The sequence below is a fragment of the Dermacentor silvarum genome, chromosome 3, assembly GCF_013339745.2.
Source record: "Dermacentor silvarum isolate Dsil-2018 chromosome 3, BIME_Dsil_1.4, whole genome shotgun sequence".
NCBI lineage: Eukaryota > Metazoa > Arthropoda > Arachnida > Ixodida > Ixodidae > Dermacentor > Dermacentor silvarum.
The window spans coordinates 86,176,917-86,192,149 of record NC_051156.1 but is presented as its reverse complement, the minus strand read 5'-3'; the positions used below and the strand labels follow the sequence as shown (position 1 = coordinate 86,192,149).

Sequence of the window (15,233 nt, the reverse complement as noted above, 5' to 3'; positions counted from 1 at the left end):
CCATCTAGACAGTAGTGAAGCTAAAAAGGAAGCCCATACGGGTTTCTCAGAAAGAATGCTCAAAAATCTTTCTTTGATTTACACTAGTGTACATTGCAGATTTCTGCACAACTGATTTGCCATCTCCACTGTCCCTGCACTTCCGAGTTGCCAATTTGGCCTCTCTCTGCAACATTCTATCCACCAGGTTGGCTTGAATGGTAGAGTACTGCCCCAGAATGGAGTATGTCCTGGTCTCGATCTCCGGATCAGGACAAACTTTTCTTCAACTGCAAAGCTTCCTCGATACTAGTGGAACTCAGAAGGAGTGAAGGAAAAATGTAAAAGGCAGGAAGAAACAACAGAAAATGGGGTGTGCACTGCTGTCGGATGCGAGGATGCAAATAGAGGATGCAAGAGATACAAAGAGAATTGAATGTATGTTGGCCAGTTGACTTTACCACAGCCACTATATTCTTGGCACGAATGTACAACACTAAAAACGTTCATCGCAACAGTGTTACAACTAAGCCATGCAGTTAAATGCAACGTAAAGGTGACAGGCAACAAACTGAACAAACTAAGTCCTAGTTGTAGCTGCTGCAGTAACAACTGCAATGCCTCTACTCTTTCTCAAAAGCTCCTCTGCAATCAATGCTGTTTGACAGTCATCACTGACAAGATATAAATTTGTTGAACAGATGTTAGCAATTACACTGACACTCCAGATCTATAGCGTACTTGCTCCAGGTGTCTGGGTGCAGGAGGCATTAAGCTGAAATACCGTATAAACCGGAATATAAGTCAAGAATTTTTTATGAAAAACAAAAAAAAAAAAAACAAGCTAAGGTCACCCCTCGGCTTATATAGCAGTCTTTAGTCGAATATGAGTCGTCGTCTGGAAAGCTGTGGGAACCTTGCAGAAGTGAACGGCAACTTGGCCACTCAGCGCCAGTTTGGCGTTTTGGAAAAAAACGTGCGGTATTGGAGAGCAGAGAAAGGAAAGCTGCTGAAGTGCAACCCATGCAAAACGTCATTTCGTGGGCACAGTGTAGTTCATCTGCAGCTTGAGGACACACAGACTATTTGAAGGGACGTCGTGCATGCTCGCTGCCGGTGACCGTGCATACAATTTGCTACAAAGCCTTGGAGCTCGTGCGAGAAGCTGGACCCGAAGCAGCCAGCAACAAACGGTCGTCTTCCGAGGACAGTGCTGCTACTTCTGACGAATGAGACTACAGCTCCAATTGTGGGTGAGCGGCGCCGTTTCGAAAATAAATGCTTTTTGGTGATTTTTTGTTGTTTTATTTTTTTCCTCTTTTGTTTTCACCTAGACTTCGGGGGTCGACCTATATTCCCACTCGACCTAAAATCCGGTTAATACGATAACTTGTTTACGAAAAAAAAATGGTACCACATGGACAAGAAAGGCTAGGTCACTTTTCAAACCTGTGCATTATTACTGAAAAATTCTGAGGGCCTGTGCAAACTTTAGTACTCACAGCTGACAAACACCAAGAGCATCGAAAGAAAAAAGAGGAAAGAAAAGAAAAGGAAGGCTGTGAGACTTTGCACAAAAAGCCAGCGGTTGTCTTTACTCAAAAGCATCAATGCTTTGGAAGGCTAATGAAATATCTTTTTTGTATGTTTTTTGTTCAAAGACAGGAAGAAATAAAGCTGCATTGTTACATATTCTAGGTAGACTACACTCTAGACTGACCTAATAATTAGACGTTGCATCACCCTCGCTACCTGACAGCTGTGATACAATATTGGCTCGCTTTACCTGCAGCTTCTGCAGATTGAGAACATGAGGAAAGGTGTACTCGCAAAACTCTGGATGAATGCTGCCTTTTCTGCAGTGTCACAGGCTTCACTTTTTTTTCTTTTTCGCACTTACTGTTACACACTGAAGTACATGCTGTATAACGTGGGACACCTCGTCTCCTTGACCACTCGTAAGAGCAGAAGTGCTGCACCTCCATCACTTCAGTTGATACAAGGAATGCACCGCTTATAGCACACGACATATGCACACACAGTCGATCTAGGGTATATTGAACTCGAAGGGGATCGCGCTCAATATACGGATAATTCGAAATATCAAATATGCCTATCTGAACCCTATGTGAGATATCCACACGTCTCGGACAGTTTCCAGAGATTGCAAAAAGCGAGAACTTACCTATTTGCTTCTCCAAGACGGTGTCGAATGCACTAAAGCTGACTTATTTTTTGCTCACGAATGTTCCAAGTCGCTCGCACTGTGAAATAGCCTTTGATCATGGAGGAAAGAAACAAGATAGGAGAGGCCCTGACATCACGTTTTTGAAGCCGGAAGTACAGCCATGTTGGTGTGCCATCGGCCTTTGCGCCTCCAATCAGCTCGCTGAACCAGATAAGCACGAGCTTTGAACTTGCATTGTTACGAGCCACCACAAGTGTGTGCTGCCAACGTGCGACAAAACGAAGCCTACGAAACTTCTGTAGCAGTTTTAGAGAAGCAGACGTGCTCCTGTGTTTTTCCGTGGCACATTGAAAAGACAACGAAGACCAACACCGTGATTGCTTGAGCGTATCTGTTGCTGGCTGACACTCATACTCATAGACCCAAAACATAACTTTCAAGTTTACACACCATACTCCAAAGTCAGCTTTTCTTGTGAAAAAAATGTGCTGTGAGAAAGAAAGCAGCGGAAAAATCTTCTCACTTTTAAGAGGCCGAGAGCAGCAGTGAGAGCTTCAGGAGCATGGTTGCAATGGCAAAGTTGATGTTTGGGGTGCCAGTCACAGTGCTCTTTGCGAAAAACAGCACATGACTTCCGCCAATCTTTCACCAACACGTCCGTGCTGGCTGGGGCATCTCCTATGCTTTCTTTCCTCCTTGCCTTTGATAAATTGATCGCAACACTAACCCTAAAGGCCTGCATCGCCCAGACCGCAGTGCTCCTTGCGTGCCTCAAATTCAAGATAACATATAAATGAACGCACCGGGGAAGCAAACTAGCCTCTATGGATACGCGAAGTGCCACCATCAGCGCAATTGTATCACGAATCACGCAAGAGCATGCCCGGCCGTGTGTCCATAGCACCATCAATTAGCTGTTCACAAGGCCGAAACAGATAATTATACGTGGCCAATGAGCCAGGCAGACTGTTGTGCTGGATTTAAGAACTGACTTCATGTTGGAACCTGCCGCGCATCTCTTTTTGCATGTCGCTCGGCACTGGGACGCCTCGTGGCCCGTATGTCCTTTCATTTCCGGCTCTTCAACTCTCCAGCCCCTGCGCCAGTGACTGCCGACCCCACACACGCGCTGTTAGTTTCAAAAGTGGTGTTCAGCTTCATGAACATCCGACTCCATACCCACTCATGCGTAACCGTGCGAGCACAAATGAAATGCGTTTAGTGAGGACCCGTAAATCACACAGCAATGAGTCTTACATGCCACTGCTGCAATAGTCTTTCCGCAAAGGCAGAAGTGGCGTGCAGTGGTTTTGTTAAATCCGAACTGTAATGTAAAGATCCGTTCAAGAGGAGGTGGGAGTTGAATTCGTTTTGGCCGCTCACGGAATCCTAAAATGCATACCGCAGAAAGCCTTTGTCTACAGACAAACCCGGCAGCGCAGCATCTCCAGTTCAGCATCATATGCCCAGCGCCACGAGCTGAAAAGATCAAGTGTCGTCCACTTGTGGAATGCGTGTCAGACTGAGAGGCTTTTCGCCTTCTTGAAGCAGAGTGGCAATCTGTTCTTGCCGATAACGAACGACCGCAGTTTGTGGAAACCATTCATATGCGTAGCGAGCAAAACTGAGATGACCCTGCTCATTTCTCCTTCATGGCATGTAGTACTGCTTTTCAGATTCAGTCTCAAGTTTCACAGCATCTGCCAAAACAGTGTTGTTTCAAATTTGTCAACATTAACCATTTCTGACGACGCGAGAAGCGATCGCGTCTCCATCAGGAGAAGCGCACCTGCAGGGGTGCGCCGTGGCGCAGCATTGGATACATTGAATGTGGCAGTGAACGGAAGTTCTATGGGTATGCATAGTTCATTGCTATACTTTTGCGTGGGATTGCCAAATCCTGACTGGGAGCTTACCACTGTCGTTGAAAAGAAAAGTGTACAATCATTGCATTCTACCGGTGCTAACATACGGGGCAGAAACTTGGAGGTTAACAAAGAAGCTCGAGAACAAGTTAAGGACCGCACAAAGAGCAATGGAACGAAAAATCTTAGGAGTAACGTTAAAAGACAGGAAGAGAGCGGTGTGGATCAGAGAACAAACGGGGGCAGACGATATTCTAGTTGACATTAAGCGGAAGAAATGGAGCTGGGCAGGCCATGTAATGCGTAGGATGGATAACCGGTGGACCATTAGGGTTACAGAATGGATACTAAGAGAAGGGAAGCGCAGTCGAGGACGGCAGAAAGTCAGGTGGGATGATGAGGTTAGGAAATTTGCAGGCGCAAGTTGGAATACGCTAGCGCAAGACAGGGGTAATTGGAGATCGCAGGGAGAGGCCTTCGTCCTGCAGTGGACATAAATATAGGCTGATGATGGTTAGAACTGTTTGATATAGGCAACAATTCGATATATCAAAGTTTGATATATCCGTGATCGACTGTATAAGTGTTCCAACTCCACATGTACCATAGTTATGCAAACTGTATTTGTGTGCACTAACGGTTTCGCTTAATGCTTGTCCCCTTTAAGCATATACCCAACAAAAATCGTCAGGATGTCCAACGACCAAGCCAATCTAAGAGCGACAACTCGCATGATGTTGATGCAGACACTATGCAATGTAGGCACAATGGTACTCTTGTGCGTGTGCACATATGCCTTTGTGCACTTATAAGTGAGAATGTGTGAATACGCATGATTGTTTGTGTGTGCATGTGTGTGTGCCCGAAAACGAAAAGTGCAAGGTGGACATATGAGAACACAAGTTGAACCTCTTCATCGGGAAATCTTTGGTGACGTTCCTTTGCAAACTTCTTTTTTATCTCAAGGTTCAAGCAGCTAGTACTTAGCAAGTTTCAAAACAGTGGTTCAGAAAAAAAGTTGAAACAAAATATCAAGCAAGAACTGGGTCGCACCATATTTCCTGAAGAGTTCCTCCAGCTCTTCTTCAGTAATTGTGTAGGACAGGTTCCGAACGAAAATGCGCCCCGTCTGCAATAAGAAAGACATCTTAAAATGAAAACATGTTTTCTTACTTTAAAATTTCATCGAAATACATCTGTGGCACTCTCAATTACGAAAGATAGTCAAGCTTTCCTTTTTTTTCTTCCATGCATGTCTACTTTCTCTTCTTTACAAACTGAACTTTGAATGCCATAATTATAATTATTAAGTTTACATGTAGCATAAGGTAAAGCTGAACCCACTTATAAATATAACAGTTTTAACAATACACACACACACACACACACACACACACACACACATATATATATATATATATAAAACAACGAGCAGCCAATACACCGTCAACTTGTACACGTTTTCTATGGTGAAATAAATAGGGGTGTGCGAATACCGAATAGTAGATTTCAAATTGAATATAGAATCAAATCAAGAAAAATAAACCTGATTATTGAATCGAACATTAAATATCAAAAAACTTATCACAAAATTTATTGCTTACAAATTTTGGGCAAGAAAATACGGTGCCGCACATGTTCGGGAGTCTCCTAGCATTACATACCAAGAATGTCGCAAACTATCAGTAACTTAGGTACATATAAATCAAGATACAGTCAACGACAGATTTTCCGGACGCCTTCGCGGCACCGCCACGTACCCCATTGAATCAATGTGTAAGAGCGTCTAAAATTTCAGATGCAAAAAACCTTCGCCGTCTAATTTTCCAGACGTTTTGCCATGACCGCAGGTCCGAAACAGCATTAATCGAAGCCACCACCGCCGGCATTTTGATTATCTCGCCACCTCAAACCGGCGCTCTCGCATGCAGATCCGCTGGCAGCCGTAGCCACCACCGCGGCAATACTAGGCCTAGCTACTTCGACATTCCCTACCAAGCTTCTTGCTGTTCAGTGCCGTGTTTTCATTAAAATAATGCGCCGCTGTTAGCAGTTGTGCCAACCCCACCTTTGTAATCCTCGCTAATGACTTTGAAGCCAGGAAAGCATCACGCGTTGCATAATGCCGGTTCCCAAAAGTCAGCTTTGCCTCAATACAGCAGTCTTACGCGGTGAAGCATATACAAAGTATTGCGGTGAAGCATACCAAGAGTGGGAAGGGGAAATTGTAATGGGACACGGTATGTTTTTCTTGATTATACCCGCAGGCACCCGCTGCCTCCTATCACAGTATGAGCACTGATAAGCCTAATAAGTGGCACTGGCAGGCCTTAAAAGATATTTCACATGTGCCTGTGGTGATGTGAGCCCTTGGGGGCAGTAAAAGGCATGCATTCATTTTTTTCGGACTGCCCAATTTTTGGATGTTTTCGCGGCCCCTAGGGAGTTCGAATAATCGGACTTTGACTGTATACAGGGTGGTCTACTCTTATTAAAGGGAGCACCAAATAAGTATGTCAGCACTGATTACAGCTCAGTTCTAGTATACTATAAAGGTCTGAAAAATGCTTTTTTTTATCAATAAATATCTGTTGAATAGAATCAAGTGCTTTTTTCCCTCTGAAACTAATGAATTAGTGACATTCTGTTGCAATGAATGCCAATGAGGTTCTCAGTTTAATAGTGGACCTGAGTTTTGCAGCAATCTTTCATTTATTACATAGAAAGTTTTGCTTTCCTGTTTTTCTCGAAAATGCAGAAAGGCTATCCCAACTTTAAGGCAGGTGATTTATGGTAAGACCAGTCTGCACGATGAACGACAGGACCGCGCATCACTGACGAACAAAAGGATCGCACCTTACGGAATTCGATCACCGCTTCGCGCATAGTTGGCGCTGACGGTAAACAGCAAGCACCGTCCACGCCGTTTGTTTCACATAATTTCGTCACCTTATAAGAATCTGAAATCTGGAAGGTCACCCCAAGTTCACGACCCTCGCTGCAAGATCGCAACCCCCGCCCCTCCTGCTACTCCTCCTCATTCACCCGCCGTCTCTCGCTTTAGTTCACAAGGTGGTTTGTCGACCTTGCGCAGCTGTTGCACATAGACCTGCGTTAATTCGGTATCCAACCATAACTTTCGTGGCGAACGCCCGATGAAGCAGCGCCGATTAGGCCTAATGGCCGAGGCCGTGTGACTGTAACGAAAATTCGCAGCTGGCCAATGTGGTAATGAGCCGCAAGCCATCGCTGAATGCTTGCCCCTATTATGTTCATACGGGTGGTTCATCAGTGATTGGTCTCGAGATAACATGTGCGGATTAGATTGACAGCTCTCAAAGTGGCATGAAGTTTGTCGGCGCGTGAATCCACCATGATTATGTTATGCCATAGTACCGTTTTTGTCATTCCATCGACATCAGCCTTCATAATTTCACCGCTGTCACTGCGTCCAAATCGTAGTCGTCGTCATGTCGCCATGCTCATGAGTGACCTTGGCAAGCAAGTGCCATAGAAAAGTGGGACGATACCGAAGTAGTATGTTGCATATAGCCGAAGCAACGGAAGTCTCAGAACGACCACTACAGATGTTAAATAAACGTGACTTTAGAAATATGGTACAGCTACATTGCTCGAATGCTAATCGCATTACCATTAACAATCATCATTAGACGAGTTCAGCGGTAATTTTTTTTAACGAGGATTTTGCATTCTTTTTTTCTTTTGGCACACACATCCAGTAGCTAGACTTAAATGTTACAAATAACTGATAACGTGGCATGGAAACATATAAGCGGTGTATTACATCATACGAATGACTGTACATCTTTCTATCTAATTAATATGTTAGGATGTTTGTCTCCTTTGTTTATTTTTTTACGCAACCCAGTTATACCTATTATCGGTTACAACAATGGGATTTTCTTGGCATTGTAATATTGGGTTTGACTGCACTACATTTTCACTACTTTACCCTGCAGTACTCAAGCAATGAGCTGGCAGCAAGGATATATATTATTCGAAATACACAATTTCCCGTAATTTTCAAGCCATTAGTACCTTTTGCTGAAAGGGCAACATTTCTGCCAAGAAAACAGGGCACATTCTTCTTTGATTATAAAACACTGATCAGATCTTAAAGGTATTCAAGTGTGACATTAACGTATGCATTCGTCATATACATGATGTACACAATGCAAAGTGTTATACAAAGCGAAAATAAAATAATAGAATAATGTTCTTGCTTACATCTGCCAGTGTCTCCTGTGGGTTACCCAAGTCTTCAAACTGTAAGCAGAGAGAAACACGGATAAATTTATGAAGCTTCCAGAAATGAATGCAAGTTTCAAAGTTTCAAGAAGACGTAATTGTACATGGATGCTGGTAAAACTTTGAAAATAGTATATAACTGTACATAAAGAAAGAGAGAAAAAAAGAAAGAAAGAAAGAAAGAAGGCCACAGCGTTTCTAGGCCCATGGTTAACCAGGGGAAGCTCTATATGTAGAATAAAGGAAAGGCATTCTATAAATACTACCATAACAGCCACAATAAAAATTGAAGAAACAAAAGAAAATTCAGACATCATGCTCGAATACTGATATTAAAACACTAAGGAACCCATGAATCGGTTTTACAAGCTGTGCAGCTCCGCTCTGCCTCGACAAATAGAGAGAAAGAAATAGAGATAAAAAGATGGCATGTACATAGTCGGAAAAGTGAAACACTCACATCAGTATCATATTCAGAAAAATAATAGCCATGGCACAGTACTATTTGTGGCCAGTGACACAGGTGTGCAAGCTATCACTTCGCCCATAACAGACACTAAATAGAAACACTAAATAAATTTTGACTTACCCCCCGTATTTATAAATGCATCTGAACTTCAAGACCATGCTTGACTTGACCTAAATTACACCTGGCGGGAACGTACCAAAACGCTCATTGCGTTTCCTTCGGCGTGTTCACAACAGGCGTCATTTAAATAAAGTCAAGTGTGGGCTTCAAGCTAAGATGCATTTCTGAATACGAGGTTAATAACGTACTCTTTCAAAACTACACTTCCGCTACTTTAAGGGTAATCGGTTGATTACAAGAAAATAAAATGAAGTTCAAAGTCCCGTTTCTTAAATTTCACACCAACACGTCAACGTGATGTCATGAATTTCCAAGAACACTTCGTTCGCATTTGACCTGTGTCTCCTTCAGAATAACATGTAGTCCATCTTTTAACAGTAAAAAACTAACTAGGTCTGTTTAGATAACGTAAAAAGCAACGATGTCATGGCGAGTTGGTGCGAGAATTTTGCAAGGTGGCGTTGCTAGTCATCCCTCTGTTCTGTGGCTTTTATGGCTTACGACGCCTCTTTTTACAGGAAAAGTGGAATTTTTGGTAAAGTAATTGCGTGATTCCACACCGCTCTCTCCTGTCTCTTAACGTTAGGCCTAACATTGCTCTTTGTGCGGTCCTTAACTTGTAGAAGAGAGCGGTGTGGATCAGAGGGCAAACTGGGATAGCCGATGTTCTAATGGACATTAAGAGAAAAAAATGGAGCTGGGCAGGCCATGTAATGCGTAGGAGGGATAACCGGTGGACAATTAGAGTTACAAAATGGGTACCAAGAGAAGGGAAGCACAGTCGAGGACAGCAGAAAACTAGGTGGGGTGATGAAGTTAGGAAATTCGCAGTGGCAAATTGGAATCAGCTAACGCAAGACAGGGGTAATTGGAGGTCGCAGGGAGGTGCCTTTGTCTTGCAGTGAACATAAATATAGGCTGATGATGATGAATTGCGTAATTTACTAACGCAGCTGAACTTATTTCTGTTTTGGTTCCCTTTACTATTGGCACTGAGCACTGTTCAATTAAGGCACACTTACCTGTCGCCATTTTTTCTCAGGGACCACCTGCTTTGCATACTTTGTAACGTCTATCCTGTGTCCAGCTGGAATTAAACACAGCAAGGATCAGCAAGTTTGTGGGGGAGGTTGGAAAGAGAGAGAGAAAATATGCCAAAGTCAACTCTTCTGTGACGTTTACAACACCATACTGTGCAAAAACACTTGAAACAACAACACAGCTTTAATTGTGAAGTAACCCAGTCCAGATGGCAAATGTGGCCACAGCGACAGATTTTACATCCATGCGAGCCATCGACCAAGCAATGGTGTTACGAAGCATGAACTAGTACGTTAGCTCATGATTATATATACAGTCAACGACCGATTTTCCAGACGCCCCATTTTTCAGACGTGCCCGATAATTCGGACACCTTCCAACACCGCCATGTACCCCACAGAATCAATGTATAAGAACGTCTGAAATTTCAGACGGAAGAAGACTTTTTATCATGACCACAGGTCTGAAACGGCATTAAGCAAAGCCACCCCCGCCACCATTTTGATTATCTTGCTGCCTCGAATGGGTGCTCTAGCACGCAGATCTGCTTGTAGCCACCACTGCAGCAACGCTAGGCCTACCTGCTTGGACGTTCGCTACCAAGCTTCTTGCTGTCCGGTGCCGTGCTTTTCGTTGACTCAATTCGCCACTGTTAGCAATGGCGCCGATTTCGCCTTTGTAATCCTCGCAAATGGCTTCGAAGCTCAGAAAGCACGGCGCAATGCTTAATGCCGATTCCCGAAAGTCAGCTTGGCCTCAATGCAAGTGTTGAGCGGTGAAGCATATGCAAAGTATTGTGGTGAAGCATACCAAGAGTGGGAAGGGGCAAGTGTCACAGTACACTGTACGCCAGAGTTTCTGATACGCCAGTGGACACCACACTTCATTATCATGCAGGCACAAACAACCAGAACACACAATATGCAACGGATGCGATCGAGTCTATGAACGACGTAATACGCACTATAGAAGCTGCTCACCCAAATGCACAGATAACCATGACAACCTTTTGCTCTCCGCTTACAAAACAAACACTGACCACCAATCCACCAAACTAACGCACTCATGAAACACAACAAGGAGTTCAACGAACTGAACTTGTTAATCTTTAGCGTAGAACACTTCCACAAGAATGTTGACACAATGCACCACGCAGAAATACACGCGAGGCATCAGACATTTTTTCGCAGACAACAACGCACCCGACACCGGGACGACACCACTTAGAGCCCAATCCACTTAGACTCCTGAACCAGAACAAGTCATAGAACTCGACCTATACCTTAAAGTTGTAACTAAAGAAATTATAAGCCAATCTAAGGCAGCTAAGCGACCTAAAAACATAACTTTATCAGAGTCATATCATTTCAAATCTTAGTTGCCGGAATGACATTGTCATTAAGGAAGCAGATAAGGGTGGAAGTATAGTTATTTGGCTAATAGATAAGTACAAGCACGAGGCTCACAGACAGCTAAACAATCCTGAAAATTACCGTAAGCTAGACAACGATCCGACATTACCATACACACTGACAATTACCAACAGGCAGAAATCACTTTCGGGTGATGAATTAATAAAGCCATCCGAATTCAAATTTCTTAAACCAAGCAACAAAACTGCAGGGTGCTTCTACCTCCTTCCGAAAATTTATAAAATTCCACCCACTGAACTATACACCAGTAATATCCCAGGGCGTCCGATAGTATCGAACAACAACACCCCGACAGAATGCCTCTCCACATTTCTTAGCCACTTCCTTGGTGACTTACCGAAAACACTTCCGTCATTTGTACAAGATACCCCCCCATCTACTGAGAATTATAGAGGACATTAACACTAATGACGCACTACCGCAAAACATATTTCTCAACACTAGACGTCACGGCGCTGTACACCAACATTCCAATCCCTGATGCAGTGATGTGACAGCGGACTTCTGATGTGGAGCAATTTTTGGAGCATCAGAAATTTTATGTTGGAGCAGGCAATTTGGCATTTAGGAGCGGCTGATTTTTAACACTCTGAAGTATTTTGAAAAAGCAAGTTGCCATTTACATTCAATGACCTGAATAAGTTGTGCATTGTTAAGAGAAGCTTAATAAACATTTACATCCATTGCAGATCTCATGGTGAAAAAAATGCTCTTCGGCGCATGCGACACACACAAATTGATATCGTTTCATATATTGCTAGTTTTCCCACATGTCATTCGGTATATCCAGATACAGAAATGATGGACACATTGGCGGCATGCAGTTATTATAATCACATGTCATGCTGTGCTTCAAACAAGCTACAGCTACCTGAATAATTAATACGTTCTTACGAGAAGCTTAGTAAACATTTCCATCCATTGCAGATTTCGTGGAGAAAAAAATGCTCTTCTGTGCATGCGACACACACACACATTGATATTGTTTCATATACAGTTAAACCTACTTATAACGAACCTTCATATAACGAATTCCTGGATATAACGAAGTTTTTCTATTCTCCGCTGTTACTCCATAGAAGCACATGTATTTGAGACTTCTACGTAACGAAGTGGCAGCGGGAGACCCCCTCGAAATAACAAATTTTCCCCGCCGACAACCTCGAGATTTTGCCCCAAATTTTGTCATTTTTGCCTGAGCAGCAACAGGAAGCACCTTCTCCGCTGCGACGGAATGCGAAGCGGCAGCGTCACGCTTGGCGCGCTCGAATTCACGGCGACTGCAAGGCGAGAGTGAGCGCACATGTGCACGAGGCGTGCACGAGGCGGGTCTGCATTCCTCGACCCAGCGATTTTGCTGCCGCGGGCGTGACCTTTCCCCTTCACCTTTTTTTTGATAAAACGGGTCTGAAAATTGCCTGCGTGTTAGAATCGAGTACGACCCTAAATTTGCGCTACCATATCGCCATCAGCATTTCAATATGGCCGCCTCCTATGCAGTTCGAGCCTAGCTCCCGTAGCTTTGACCATGTGCTGTAGTACGTGTGCTTAGGCATTAGTCTACCAATTTAGTAATTTGCTGTCGCAATTTAGTTAAACAGCGAATGTTTACAAGTTTATACGGCCGATAAAACTACGATCCTTACTTCGTATAGCTGTGTGCTAATTTGCTGTCGCAATCGATGCTTCGCCTTTAGAGCGAAACTAGGAAATTTTTGTTCATTGCAACTTTAGTGTATTGGGAGTAAATCTTGAGCGATAGTTGTATTTCTGTATGAAAGCATGAGGTGCGCGGTATTGTAAAGGATTTTTTTCCCTCTCTTTTGGTCATGGAAAATGGGTGCGCATTACAATCGAGGGCACATTAGAATCGAGTAAATATGGTAGGCGTTCTTCTTTCGAATTTTCGTGCTGAACCTGCATATAACGAAATCCTCTTTATAACGAAGTTTTTCGGGAATTTGTCAATTTCGTTATATCCAGGTTTAACTGTATTGCTAGTTTCTCCAGATGTCATTCGGTAAATCCAGAAACAGAAATGATGGACACATTGGCGGCATGCAGTTATTATAATCACATGTCATGCTGCGCTTCAAGCAAGCTACAGTAGAACCCCACAGTTACGTTCCTGGGTGCTGTGTTTTCCCGGCTGTTACATCATTTTCAGCCGGTCCCGGCATAGCTCCCATAGGACCCAATGCAGTGGTAACCCAGCTGTTGCGTCACAACTGTGGGACCGTTCCTGCATCATGCGCTGCGAACTGACACCCCGTACCAGCCCGAGCGGCCATTTTGACTTTTCATGTCACTTGGCTTGGTGGCTTGGCGATGGGATTGACAGCCCAAAGTGCCTGGGGCGACACCTATGACATATTTTCGGTTTACGCCAGCAAAAGCATGGCCTTTGAGATCCGTATTTGCTATCTAAAGATTGTGTCAACAACGCATTGGGGCCCTAAAATTGGTTTGGCGCGTAGAGTTTCCGTATAAAGTACAAGGGCGATAACGCCATCGCCGTACACCGTATGCTGTATGTGCGAGTGAAAGCATATGAGGGGAGGTGACGACAGTGGCCAAATTTCGCGCGCGCATGAAAGAAAAGCGGGGAGGAAGCGGAGGGAGAATCCAGGAAGAGGAAGCACGCCTTCCGTCACGCTCTAGGCATCGGCGAGGAAGCAAGGGATAGCGGGTGGCGGTATACTCTGGCATCAACTGCATACTGTGCGGCGGCGCGCAGTCGCGCGGGCCGTATCATGAAAGCGATCTGCGTTGGGGGCAGTCTAGGCAGTGTAGGCGCGTCGGCGGCTCGTAGCTTTCTGCGTACTGCGTGTTCTCGGCGCTCAGCTTGCATTGAAGCGATAGACAGCAGTGCGAAGGTCAATTCGCTCGCTGCTGCTGCGGCGCTTCCTCACGCCAGCGTTCGACAACGCGTGTCCGCGCAGATAGAGTGTGATTTGTTCATGTTTATATGGACGATAAAACTACTATCCTTACTTTGTATAGCTGTCTACTAATTTGCAATCGCAAAGTAGTAGACAGGCAAAACGACGACTTTTTTTCACATGTAACAATTCAAGTAATATTGCGTGCAGTTAAACACTCCTATCATTTCTCAGCTTTTACGTGTTTTTTTTTTACGTTCCCATGAAAAACGTATCAGCGGGGTTGTACTGTACTAGCTGCGTTTGCAGAGTAGATAACGTCCGCTGATGAATCGCCAATTAACCTTGAAACCATGAGCCTCAGCAGAAACTGCACTTTGCCGTCGAGCCGCCTTGCAAGACAGACGCCGCGTCGGTACCGTGCGTGGCGCTGTGGCTTAATCGGGGCGCACGCGCTGGTGCTGTTTCGTCTCTTGTTCGCAACTAAGGTTTCAACTAAGGCTCGCCCTATCATCACGTTGCACGTTTTAATTACCCGGTGGTGCAATTGTCGGCGCAGTTAGGCGCAATTTTCGTCAATTGGTATCACTGCTGATGGTTTATATTCGATAAAATAAACGCTGTCCGAACACAATGCAGAACATTCTATCGAAGTCTACTTGTCTCTTCTTAAATTAGTTCTGACATATAACTACTTCGAATTTGAGGAAAATTATTACCTACAAATACCTGGGACAAGTACGGGCACACCTTTTGCACCAACTTACGTGAACATATTTATGGGGACTCTAGAAACGGATTTCCTATCTCGCTGCACACACAAGCTCCACACGTACCTACGATACATAGACGGCATATTTATAATATGGGCACATGGTCAGGACAGTTTAGATAAATTTGTAACTTTTCACAAAACAATAACATTCCCATCGGAATCTTCAAGTGAGTTCATAAACTTTCTGGACCCAACAATATATATTGATAATG

At 44.0% G+C, this 15,233-nt stretch overlaps 1 protein-coding gene across 2 annotated transcripts in view; it reads right to left on the bottom strand.

Moving 5' to 3' along the window:
- LOC119445560 (probable RNA-binding protein 19) overlaps nt 1–15,233 on the bottom strand; it is a 183,450-nt gene that overhangs the window by 140,614 nt on the left and 27,603 nt on the right. For both annotated transcript variants that reach the window (XR_007465952.1, XM_037709827.2), the window contains exons 11-13: nt 9,913–9,977; nt 8,281–8,319; nt 5,086–5,161 (exon numbers count right to left, since the gene is read on the bottom strand). Coding sequence is in view for 1 of the 2 variants with exons in the window: in XM_037709827.2 (XP_037565755.1) it covers nt 5,086–5,161; nt 8,281–8,319; nt 9,913–9,977 (180 nt within the window). In the remaining variant the exon portion in view is untranslated. The remainder of the gene's footprint in view (nt 1–5,085; nt 5,162–8,280; nt 8,320–9,912; nt 9,978–15,233) is intronic.